The 13,521-nt window shown below is 37.1% G+C and overlaps 1 protein-coding gene across 1 annotated transcript in view; it reads right to left on the bottom strand.

Annotated features, from left to right (window-relative positions):
* LOC148955435 (isobutyryl-CoA dehydrogenase, mitochondrial-like) overlaps positions 1 to 13,314 on the bottom strand; it is a 56,407-nt gene extending 43,093 nt beyond the window's left edge. Inside the window, exon 1 of the mRNA XM_089102238.1 lies at positions 13,117 to 13,314. Within this exon, the coding sequence (XP_088958364.1) occupies positions 13,117 to 13,299 (183 nt within the window). The 5' untranslated portion in view covers positions 13,300 to 13,314. The remainder of the gene's footprint in view (positions 1 to 13,116) is intronic.
* Positions 13,315 to 13,521: the final 207 nt, after the last annotated feature.

A 13,521-nucleotide genomic window follows, 5' to 3' on the forward strand; every position in this document is an offset into this window, starting at 1 on the left:
ACAATAGATGTTATTATAAAATCAAAAAAATCAAAACGACCAGAAATTACTATTAAAGAATAAATGAAACCCAAAACGAACAGAAATTAAACAAACAATCAAACAATCATTTTTTTAATTAATTTTGGTTCAATTTCTATTGCATAAAAATTTAAGGTTTCAAAAACACCTGATTTCAAAATCAAACTTAAAAAAAAAAAATCAAGACTTAATCGATATATCCCAACTTGTGCTAGAGTAGTATTATCAAAGTTAAAAAATGGGGTTGTATCAACCTCGGAGTTTCATTATCTGATGTTTTAACTGTTTTATAAACAATTGCTATGTCAATATGTTCATCGGATGGGTTTTGGGAAAGAAGGGCGTGGGGGGACTAAATTAAGCTTTGGTCGCTTTTGACTCTTTAAAAGTGAACTAAAACTTTCTAATTCCAGTCCAATGAGCCCTCTCTGAAGTTTATACGAGTATCACTTCTATAAGAACCATATATATACCCGGAGTATAACTTACAACGCCTATCCTGACTTGGTACTATCAAAATACCCAAATGCAGGAATTTTCCTAATGGGTGACGCAAACAATATAAGACTTGATTCTACATGTAACGCTTTTAATTTAAAACAGGTCGTTAATATCCCTACTACAAAAGGCAATACTACTCTTGATTTAATTTGCACTAATCTTTCGAAGTTTTACAAACCCGTCTCCACTCTGCCCCCTCTAGAGGGCAGTTACCACTTTAGCCTTTTCCTATCTCCGCTGGCTAAAGCTAAACAGTCGTTTTCTATAACTGAAACTGCTTATAGACCTCTCACTGACTTAGGAAATTTCAATTTTGGCTCCTGGATTACTACTGAAAATTAGTCCACTGTGTATCAAACAAATGACGTTGACTACATGGCTTTGTCCCTCCAAAATTCATTGACGAATAATTATGAATTCCACTTCCCTGAGAAAAAATTTAAAACGTGTTCTACAGATAAGCCTTATGTTACTGAGTCTTTTAAAAAACTTATAAGAAAAAAAGTCAATTTTTTCAAAGCAGGTCGTATTACTGAGGCTAATAGTCTAAGGAAGTTCATAAAGAAAACATTAAGAAAAGCAGCTTCTAATTATTATAATAATAAAGTCAAAGATCTATATTCTAACAAGCCAAAGCAATCGTACAGAAAAATTAAAGAAATATGCGGAAAAAGTCCTTCCGAAATTGATTTTCATTTCCCTGAACCCCCTAATTAGACTGCCAACGATTTGAACTTGTACCTTGCTTCCATCGTGAAGTCTCCCCCCTTTCACTGGCTCAAGTCAAACTATTCCTCCCAAGACTTCCTTCCCCTTTATTTCTCCCTCTGATGTTATAAATGAAATTCTAAAGCTTAGAAAATCAAGTATTTGCCCCTTGGTCAATCCCAGTTGACTTAATTGGACAGCCTTTTCAGACAAAATTGCTGAGCCTTTATCAAATATTTTCAACCACATCACAAAATTTGGTAAATTCCAAAGTTGCTGGAAACAAGGTTTTATAACACCTGTCCCTAAAAAATGTACCAGTCTGACTTTCGCCACCATTCGCCCCATTAAACTCACTTCTGTCTTTTCCAAACTTTATGTTAAATACAAAAATATTTTCTCTAACCCCCTCCCTATATATTGTGGAATTCCTCAAAGAACCTTGTTGGGACCACTTTTATTTCTAGTCATGATTAACGATATTGGTAAGGACCTCCCCCAAAGGTGGAAATACGTGGATGACTTGTCGATCCTCGAAGTATGTCACAGGAATTTTAAAAGTGACCCCCTTGAAATTCTATCCCACATTTCGTATGAAGCTAAGAACCTAAATATGAAAGTAAATTCCACTAAATCAAATATAATGACGATAAAATTCTTGAAATCTACTCCCGCCTTCCTTGACCCTATCCCCCCAGATAGTTCTGTCTTCCTTTAAATTACTTGGGGTTGCAATTTCCTCTAATTTAAAGTGGGATATCCACGTGAAAGATATTGTCCGTAGAGCTAATGCGTCCATGTCTCTCCCTAAGCTCTTGAATAAAATTTAACGTCCCCTCATCCCATTCTTTAAGGATTTATACTTCCTTTGTCCGCCCGCATCTTGAATATGTTTGTCCAGTTTGGCATCCTGGCATCTCCCGTGATAAATCAGATAAAATTGAATCTATCCAAAAAAGAGCCCTAAGAATAAAATTTAAAGAAACTTTGGTACCATATTCACTCCTTCTAAAAAAGGCCAAGCTGGAAACTCTCGAGCACAGGAGAGGAACGCTGTGCCTCCTTTTTTGCAAAAAATGCAATAATAAACCCTCGCACGGAAAATATTTTCCCCAAAAGACACTCCCCAACCAGACACCACCTGCCACGTACTGTTTCTGAACTTGTCCCTATCTTGTCCCCCATCCGTTCTTTAACCTCCATATATGAAAAAACCTTTGTCCCCTTCATTACTGATCAAATAAACGACTAGTTTTTTTTTTCTTTTTTTTTGTACTGGTGATACCATTGCTTGTGTCCGTTTGGTTCTTCCGTTCCCTCCCCTTTTTATATAGTCTCTTTTAAACCTTTTTAACACTATTTTTTTTTGTTTTGTTTTAGTTTGTGCCTTTTTAACTTTCTTACATTTGACACTTTTTGTTTTTTAGACTAATGAATGTCTTTGCCTTTATGATATTTTTGTTTTTGGCATTGTTTAGCCAGTTTTTTAGTTGTTGTGCTATTTCTATGTTTTTTTATTATATGACCCCGAAATGCGAATTCGGCCCTTCGGGGCTTCTGATAGTCATTTTTTGAAATAAATATCTTATCTTATCCCTGGGCCCTGGGGGGTTGTGTCGACCCTGGAGTTTTAATATCTGATGGTTGAACTATTTTTAACAAAATGGTCACCTGAAATTTTTATCGGATGGGTTTATCCATCCGATACACCCAAAGGCGTGGAGGGCGGGAGGGGCTAGTTGCCCTCCGTTCTTTTTTCACTCTAAGAAAATGAACTACAACTTTTAATTTCCATTCAAATGAACCCTCTCTAAAGTTAATACGAGCATACCTTTCATAAGAACCATATATGCCCCAAGAGCAATACTTACAACACCTGCCCCGGCCCTGGGAGGGGTCGACACAGGAGTTTTTCTTATCTGATCTTTGAACTATTTTTAACGAAATGACCACAGGTAAAGGAGTTTTTGTTATATGATCTTTGAACTATTTTTAACAAAATGGCTCCCTCAAATTTTTTATCAGATGTATTTGGGTAAAAAGGGCTTGGGAGGGGGGGGCTAGTGGCCCCTTGATAACCTTCTACTCTAAAACAGAATTGCAGAACTCCTGATTCCCAATTAAACGAGCCCTCTTTGAAGTTTATCCGACAACTTCTACTGTATGAAGTGTGTCTGGGGAAAAAATAAATAGAGTGTGGGGGAGACTAGCGGCACTCCACTCACTTTTGGATCTTCAATCGTGTATCAAATATAAATATAGACAACAAGTCAGATGATCCTTATCTGATGCTCATAAGAGCATCCCATCCAAGAACATGCTATATGCCTCCAAGATACAATTGGCCATAGCGATCCCCGAGCCCTGGGGGGCTGTTTTAAACGTGAATTTTTTTGTTGTAATGAAAATGGTCTGTTATTAACAAAATAGCTAACTCAAAATTTGTATCTGATACATTTAGGGCGTGGAGGAGGGGGGGGCGGCTAGTTGCCCTCCGATCTCATTTGACTCTTAAAAAGTGAACAAGAACTTTCAGTTTCAAATCAAATGAGCCCTCTTCAAAGTTAATACGAGCATCCCTTCCATAAGAACTATATATGCCCCTAGAGCATTACTCATAACGCCTGCCTCCGGGCCCTGTCGGGTTCCATCAACAAAGGAATTTTTCTTATATGACTTTTGAACTATTTTTAAGGAAATGGTTATTGTGAATATTTTTATCGGATTGACTGGGGGAAAAAAGGGTGTGTGTGGGGGGGGCTAGTCGCCTTTGGATATCTTTTGACTCTTAAAAATTGAACTAGAGCTTTCAATTTCCAATCAAATGAGCCCCCGCTGAAGTTTATACGATCATCCCTTTCATAAGAACCACATACGTCCCCAGGAAAACACTTACAACGCCGATCCCCAGGGCTCTGGGGGGCGTTTTTGTTATCTAATTTTCGAACAATTTCAAAAACACTGGCTATCTCAAAATTTGTAGCGGACGGGTTTGGGGAAAAAAGAGCGTGGGGGGGGGCTAGTTTAACTCTCTTGACTCTTAAAAAGTTAACTAGAACTTTCAAATCAAATGAGTTTATACAAGCATCCCTTTCATAAGAACCATACGTGCCCTTAGGGCATAACTTAGAACGCCATCCTTTGTGCCCTGGAGGGTTGTATTGACACCGGAGTTATTCTTATCCGACCTTTGAACTATTTTTTTAACAAGATGTCTATCTCAAAATTTTCATCAGATAGGTTTTGAAAAAAAAGCGTGGGGGGGGGGTAGCTTCCCTTGGATCTCTTTTGACTATTAAAAAGTGAGCTCGAACTTTCAAAATCCAATCAAATGAGCCCTCTCTGAAGTTTATACGAGAATCCCTTTCCTACGAACAATAAATGCCCCTGGGCATAACTTAAAACGCCTGCCCCTGGACCCTGAGGGGTTATGATGACACCTGAGTTTTTGTTATTTGGTCTTTGAAGTATTTAAAAAAAAACTATCTCAAAGTTTTTATTGGATGGGTTTGAGGAAAAAGGGAGTGGAGAGGGGGGGCTAGGTGCCCTCCAATCTCTTTTGACTCTTAAAAAGTGAACTAGAACTTTCAATTTCCATTCAAATGAGCCCTCTATGAAGTTTATACGACCATTCCTTCCATAAGAACCATATATGCCCCCAGGGCAAAACTTATAACCCTGGCCCCTGAAGACTGTGGGGGGAATATCCTGCTCAAACATATTATTTCCAGAGACGTCAACTATGTTGAACAAAATGGCTATATCAAAATTTTGATTGGATGTGTTTGAGGAAATGGTGGGCGTGGAAGGGGTGTCAGTTGCCTTCGAATCACTTTCGACTATTAAAAAGGGAACTAGCCATTTGAATTTCCAATCGAATGAGCACTTTCTTAAGTTTCTACAACACCGTTGTCTATACAAAACCTTATATGCCCCCGGGACATAACTTACAACCCTTGCCCTGAGAGCTGTGGGGGAGTTGTCATCCTCAAAGACCTAATTTCCAGAACTTGAAACTATGTTTAATAAAATGATGTCTCAAAATTTTGATTGGATGTGTTTAGGGAAAGGTGGGCTTGAGGGGGGGGGGGGTTAGTTGCCCTCCAATCATTTCTGACTATTAAAAAGGGCACTAGCCCTTTCAATTTCCAATCAAATGATCCTTTTTTGAAGTTTCTATGACAATGCCTTCTATAAAAACCTCATATGCCCCCAGGGCATAACTTAAAACCCTTGCCCTGAGGGTTGAGGGGGAGTGTCCTCCTCAAAAACATATTTTCTACCAGGAAATCAACTATGCTGAACAAAATGGCTGTCTCATAATTTTGATTTGATATGTTTGGGGAAATGATGGGCATGAGGGTGGGGGCTAGTTGCCCTCCAATCACTTTTGACTATTAAAAATGGCACTAGCCCTTTGAATTTCCAATCGAATGAGCCAGTTTTGAAGTTTCTACGATAACGCCTTCTATAAAAAAAAAACCTTATATGCCCCCAGGGCATAACTTAAAACCCTGAGGGTTGTGGGGGAGCGTCCTCCTCAAAAACATATTTTCTACCAGGAAATCAAATACGCTGAACAAAATGGCTATCCCAAAATTTTCATCAGATAGGTTTTGAAAAAGAAGGCGTGGGGGGGGGGGTAGCTTCCCTCGGATCTCTTTTGACTATTAAAAAGTGAGCTCGAACTTTCAATATCCAAGCAAATGAGCCCTCTCCGAAGTTTATACTAGAATCCCTTTCATACGAACAATATATGCCCCAGGGCATAACTTAAAACGCCTGCCCCTGGGGGGTTGTGATGACACCTGAGTGTTATATGGTCTTTGAACTATTTAAAAAAAAGCTATCTCAAAGTTCTTATTGGATGGGTTTGAGGAAAAAAGGGAGTGGAGAGGGGGGGGGCTAGGTGCCCTCCAATCTCTTTTGACTCTTAAAAAGTGAACTAGAACATTAAATTTACATTCAAATGATCCCTCCAATATCTTTAGACGCTTAAAAAGTGAACTAGATCTTTCAATTTCCATTCAAATGAGCCCTCTCTGAAGTTTATATGACCATTCCTTCCATAACAACCTTAAATGCCCCCAGCGCATAACTTATAACCCTGGCCCCTAAAGACTGTGGGGGGAATATCCTGCTCAAACATATAATTTCCAGAAACGTCAACTATGTTGAACAAAATGGCTATATCAAAATTTTGATTGGATGTGTTTGGGGAAATAATGGGCGTGGAAGGGGTGTCAGTTGCCTTAGAATCACTTTCGACTACTAAAAAGGGAACTAGCCATTTAAATTTCCAATCAAATGAGCACTTTCTTAAGTTTCTATGACACCATTGTCTATACAAAATCTTATATGCTCCCAGGGCATAACTTACAACCCTTTCTATGACAATGCCTTCTATAAAAACCTCATATGCCCCCAGGGCATAACTTAAAACCCTTGCCCTGAGGGTTGTGGTGGAGTGTCCTACTCAAAAATATATTTGCTATCTGGAAATTAACTATGCTGAACAAAATGGCTATCTCAAAATTTTGATTGGATATGTTTGGGGAAATGATGGGCATGGGGGGGGGGCTAGTGGCCCTCCAATCACTTTTGACTATTAAAAGGGGCACTAGCCCTTTGAATTTGCAATCGAATGAGCCTGTTTTGAAGTTTCTACAATAACGCCTTCTATAAAAAAAAGTTGCCCTCCGATCACTTTTGACTCTTAAAAAGGGCACTAGAACTCTCTATTTCCAATCGAATGAGCTCCCTCTGAAGGTCATACGACAACCCCTTCCATATGAAGTGCCTCTGGGAAAAAAAAAAATAATAAAACATTGGAGCAGTATGGCCTTTAGTATAGGCAACACTATAGCGTTGCTTCTAATACATGACCTCTCCCTATATCAAGCTGTTGATAAACTAACAAGATATAGAATTTTCCTGAACCCAACCCTATTAGACCTTATTTTCCTTAATGACCAACACCTTTTGGAACATATTGAGTACTTACTCCTCATTGGTAAGAGTGACTACATGGCTATAGGAATACAGCTCTGTCTAAAGACTATGACTAACAAATTTATTAAAAACGTTTTCACAGATTACAATTCCATCAGGAGGGAACTGAAAATGGTGCATTTGAGTGAGCTTTTGCAGGGATCTGTAGAGGAGCATTGGGAAAATTTCAAATTAACTTTACTTAGAATTCAAGACAGCAACTCTTCTGTATCTTACAGGAGAAAGCCAAAGACTCTTCCATACATGACCAAGCAAATTAAGAAGTAGTTCAACAAAAAAGAGGGATCTTGGAAAAAATACAAAGCAACTGAGAGTCCAGACCAGTTGCTTTGCTACAAGAGACTCAAAAGAGCAAGAGATAAGTTGAGAAGTCTAACCAGAAACTTTATCAGAAACATGAAGCCACTCTAGCTAGAGAATGCAAGCATAACCCAAAGAAATTTTGGCAATATGTGTTGCATAAAAGTCCTGGTAGGGATTAACATCCAATCTAACTGCTTCAGGAGTGTAACTGACAGATGTCAAAGAAATTGCAGATGAACTGAACTGCCAGTTTCTGTCTGTTTTTAGTTGCACATCAGATACAGACCTACCCAATGCTGACCCTACACAAATCCACCATCCAATGGAGCCCATTGAGATTGATAGTTCAAATATCCTCAAATAACTTAAATTGCTAGATGTCAATAAAAGACATTGCCAAGCCACTTTCCAAATCAATCAAAGCATCCAATATTACCAAGGAAGTGCCAGCAGATTGGGAAACAATATCTGTCACCGTTTTATTCAAAAACAGAAAGAAAACCAGTACAGGAAACTGACGCCCCGGAAGTATAACTTCTGCTGTTGCTAAAATCCTAGAAAGAGTGATAAATGACTGTCATGAAGCATCTCAAACTTAATGGAATACTATCACACAGCCAACATGGTTTTCAACCAGCGAAGTCTGTAGAAACAAATTTGCTGGAGACTAATGATGTCGTAACAGACCTGATTGATCAGGGCTTACCTGTGGATGTCTTATCGGTTGACCTTAAAAAAGCATTTGACAAGGTTCCACATCCCCACTTGAACAAAAAACTTCTTATGTGGAATGTAATGCAGATCTTGTGGGCTGGATCTTAGGTTTTCTTATAGATAGAACACAGAGAGTGAGGCTTTTTATTAATGAAGGAGAATCAATCCTCTCTGAGAGATGTGGAGTCACCAGTGATGTCCTGCAGGGTAGTGTCTTAGGACCTACCCTATTCAATATCTATATTAATGATTTTTTGTATTTAATAAAACTAATCTAATTCTCTATGTAGATAACTCAAAATTATTTGGTGCAGTCAATCATGAGTCAGTACAAGCAGATCTTAACCATATTCAAAAATGGGCAAAAGCATGACACATGACTATTAATATTGACAAATGTATTGTTATTCATTTTGGCAAGTCCAGCCCAGGGTTTAAGTATACTATGTTCAATCCAGCTGAGAATAAAATTCAAGAGCTGCAAAGTGTGGATGAAGAAAGGGATCTTGGAATCATTGTGGACAACCAGTATAGATTCCATTTTGACTGGAAAAAGACTGTGTTTCATGCAAATTCTGTCCTAGCACTCTTAAAGAAAACTATATCCTATAGATCTCCCTATGTTTTTGTGAGGTTGCACAAGGCCCTTGTCAGACCAGTTCTTGATTTTGGAATGTGCGTAGCATCACCAGGGTACAGGGGTGATGTACAGCTTCTGGAAGGAGTGCAAAGGAGAGCCACAAAGGCAGTATCTAAGATGAGATACAAGCCATATGATAGACATTTAAAGGAGCTTAAATTATCTACACTGGTTTGCCAACAATAAAGAGCTGATATGCTGATGACACATAAGCTTACTTCACAAGAAAAATATTTGCACTGACAGGAGAGGACATCCAAAGAACCTCTTTAAACCATCTGTCAAAACTCAACACTGACAACAGTTTTTCTCCTGCTGTTTAGTAAACCACTGGAATAGTCTGTCAAATAAAACAGCACCCAATAATGAAGTGTACAAGAAGTCATTGGATGTTGAATGAAAAGGTGTTCTCTGGGAGTACCAGTGGGATGGATTTGATGTTTAGTCATTCACATAATCAAGCGTGGAGCATGTAACAGATCATAATGGATCTTAATTTGCTCTGAAGTGCAAATTAAGGTAATTAAGGTAATAATTTGGTCACTACAGTACTGCAACAAGAGGTTTTCATTCCACATAAATTTTAGAAATTATTTTCTTTCAAGATATTTGGAACAGGCTCTTTTGTCAAATGAGAGAGCATCTTCTTTGCAACTGGCAGACTTTTGCTCAGCACTGCAGGATGAGTGTTTTTCAAGACATGTGTTATACTGAACTCTTGTATGCTTGCAATTTTTAGAGAAATTACCTGGCTTCATGGATTTAGAGCTCTGTAAAAGCTTTTCTTGATAGGGTATAAATACCTTTAGCTGTCTATGAAAAAAAGTGTTTTTTAACTTATATTGTAAAATGTAGTACAAACAAAATGCTTTTCTTACTATCACCACATTTTTATTTAGCTTACCAGGTCTCTAGACCTCTAGCAAAGATATTTCTTCACCCCTTGAGTTCATTAAGCCTTCTTTAAGACCTGATGTTGGGTCTTTAGGGGAAATATTATAGTTCATTAAGCCTTCTTTAAGATCTGATGTTGGGTCTTTAGGGGAAATATTATAGACCACAATTTTCTGGTGTTTTTTCTCTGTAACAGATGTCTTTTGACAAGCTAAAACACAAATGCTGTTGATACAGATGATTTTTATGGCTTTTTTTGGTATCTTTAGCATGTTGAAACAGTGTATCCACGAATCCATCTCTTGTCTATTCAGAGTGAAGCCCACAATGGGTTTGGTGAAAGGGAAATTGGTAGCTGACTTTAGGTTTAATCTTAGCCCTTTAGGCTTTGAGTTGATATCAGGGGGAGATGGTTGGAGAATTTCTTTCTCTTTCTGTTTTCAACCAGCTGGAAAGCATCATTTAGATCAGGCTGGCTACTGATAATAAAAGGATATTTATCAGTAATAGTCATAGTAATTGTGCTTACATCATGAAAAGTTTGATCATCATCAAAGGGGTGTATATCCCCATGTCTGGCCCTCTTGCAAAAGAGGACCAGAAGAAGCTAGTTTTGGAATCTATTCAAGGAAAACCTACCTCTGTTAGCATCAATCTTGTTAGAACCAGTTTACCTATAATTTGATCTGACAGTGACAAAATTAAGAATCAATAAATGCATAAGAAATACATAATATGGGCTATATATTTGGGCAAGGTTAGAAAGGTTAGATTTGGTTAGGTTAAAATTGAATTTGTGAGTAAAGCAATAATTATATTTGGAAAGAGCATAAAAAAAAAGCCATCAAGTGGTATGTTCACTTAATTTGTAGGTCATTTATGTGAACTGCTCAATATTTACCATTTTTTTCTTCTCACTAGACAGTTTTTTAGAAATAAATTTTAAACTTTTAGTTATTATGGGCTGTTTTGAGCCCTTTTAGCCTCTTTAAGGGCTAAAAATAGAAATTGTCCCAAAAGTAATTAATGATTTTGGAAAGAGCATAAAAAAGGGATCAAGTGATGTGTTCACTTTCTTTCAAGCTAAATTATATAAATATGCATACATTTATCAATATCATTAAGGCTCCAGATACATGTTTGAAGATTTTATTCACCTAATTCAATTACTTTCCAAGATATGAAAAAATAAGCTAGAATTTTACTATATAATAGTCATTCCCATCACAGTAATATCTCAGCATCTCCTGTCAGATACAACTTAGACCTAGGCTTTATAGCATGCAAAAATTTTGCAATTTGCTCATTCTTTTTTTCAAATTGGCTTTATTTGGAATTGGAAAAAAAACTGTTTATAAGAAATATGGGCAAAATTCTTGACAAACTACTTTTTGTAATCTTGGAAAGTGGTTAGGTTAGGAAAATGAAACATTCAGGGATGAATCTACAGACTAAAGTATGTCCTGGGAAAGTATTTGAAGTACCCACCTCTACTCCTCTCTCTAGAGGGCAATGACCTTTGATCCCCTTTGAAAATCTCTGTTTTATAAAAGTGAGAACTTCCAAAATAGATCTTTTGCTGAGATGAAATACAAGAAAAGTATTTTCAGCTTCACAACTTTGCTCAATCCTAATTTATGAGGTTTCAAAGATCTGCAAATACTTGTTGTACTTCCTTGTTAGCTAGTACACACTCAAGAATTGCAGTTAGGTTAATCATGGTGAAATATACCAAAATAAGATCAAAACATAATAGTTTAGTAGCAAAATTATGGCAACTACAAGAAAGAATGGTAAATTTTCGGCAGTTCATATTATTGACTTACAGATATAATAAACACACTGCTCGACACCTTTTGTATGCTCTTTCCGATTATAACAGTCATTTTTGTCGGAAATGAAATTCTACTCCCACCCCTATATATACCACTTCAGGGTATATATTTGCACATTAGGTGAGTGGGGGTAAAGTTTATTTCTGATGTAAATGAGAGCTAAGTTTAAACTTTACCCTCCCCTAATGTGCAAATACATACCCTGAATTGGTATATATAGGGGTGGGAGTAAAATTCATTTCTGACAAAAATGATTATTATATTTGTAGAGCATAAAAAAAGGCAGTACTTTCCCATTATCAGGGCTGCTTGGCTTAAACACTATAGATTGGCAATGATGAAACCCATTTTGTGATGTCTTATCTGTTGTAGAGCAGGCAATGATAGTCAGGTTTTCATTGCATATATAATATTAAAAAGTGCTTTTTAGGATTTTAGGGGGGGAGTACCTAGGTTAGGTTACGTATTTAATATATGCAATGGTTTACCTCCAACCCCCCCCCCCCCCTAATGTGCAAATATATAGCCCAAATTTGTTTCTAAACTATTATATATTCATCCTATTTTATTTTATTTTCATTAGCATTAACCAAACTTGAATTTTTAGAGAGGCCCTGACAATGGGGAAGTACCAAAAAGGCACTGAGTTGTATGTTCACTTTAATTGTAAGTCAATAATATGAACTGCCAAAAATTTATCCACAGAGTTATGGAAGAGGGGCCACCCAGACTGCATTAAATTAAATACATAGCCTAAACAAACTTAACCAACATACAAACCAAATATTTAATTTTTAATATCTAAAATAGAGCTACAATGTAGTTTTCTACCAAGCCAAATCTAATTGTCTGGTATAAAGACCATGAAAACTGGTTATTGACTCATGTTTCTGATACAAATTCTCAAGTGTGTAGCCTGGCTAACAAGGATGAACTATAAATTTCCTAGATTTTGAAGAAAAAAGACATTGATATGGCTAAAAGTCTACCCAAATAGCAGGAATTGCATTTTCAAAACTGAAACCAGAGAAATAGAAACTGGAAATTAGGGCATTTCCATCAAATAGACTAGGCAAATTTCTGAGAGATATGAATCAGAAGAGGGTTAACATAGTAGCTTGGTAGTATCTTCTAGAGTATGTTTTAGGCTCTGGATCCATTACTGAAAGTTTTATTTTACTAACCTAACAACTTTCCAAGATAGCAAAAATGGTGGTAGGCCTATACCAAAGTGGCTTATCTTGAATTTTACTAAAATATGAGGCATGAATTATGATGACAGAATAACAAAAGCTGCAAACTGTGTACAGCCCAGGGTTGTATCTGGCCCCACTGGCAAAGTGGGGGGGCAACTGGGAAACAATAGGCTTAGCCTAGAATTATAATATTTTCAGAGCATTGAATGAAGAAACTAGCAACATATATTTTTTCTTGTCTGACGCTTCCCTATATTATTAACTTTCCCAAAAGCAATAGGCTGCAACTCACTTTCTCATCCCATTCTTTCATCCTTGGGGCCATTTCATTTCTAGCAAAATCTACTGCTGTCTTAAAAATTTGCTGTTGTTCATCTGTAAGCCCTGAAATGGGATCCACTGACGAAATAAATCGCCTTATAGTAGAGGAACATAATTTAGAGTTCTGAGACAGCAAAATCCGTATCTGAAACATCTTGAAATTTCTGCCAAAATTATATAATGCATGTTGTCAAAGATTTTTTCAAATATGTTGCAGTTTCTGAAACACAAAGGAGTTTTGACAGTAATTTACAGTGTATTAAAAAACTGTAGGTAATGAGTGAAATATGCTAATACGGGCTTCCGGCCCCCGTGGCGTCAACAAGGTAATATTTTTTTAATGAAATTGCTCACAATAAAGTTTGTCCTGCTCACA

The sequence above is a fragment of the Artemia sp. Qi Xiang Cuo genome, chromosome 2 (assembly GCF_049724085.1).
Source record: "Artemia sp. Qi Xiang Cuo chromosome 2, ASM4972408v1, whole genome shotgun sequence".
NCBI lineage: Eukaryota > Metazoa > Arthropoda > Branchiopoda > Anostraca > Artemiidae > Artemia > Artemia sp. Qi Xiang Cuo.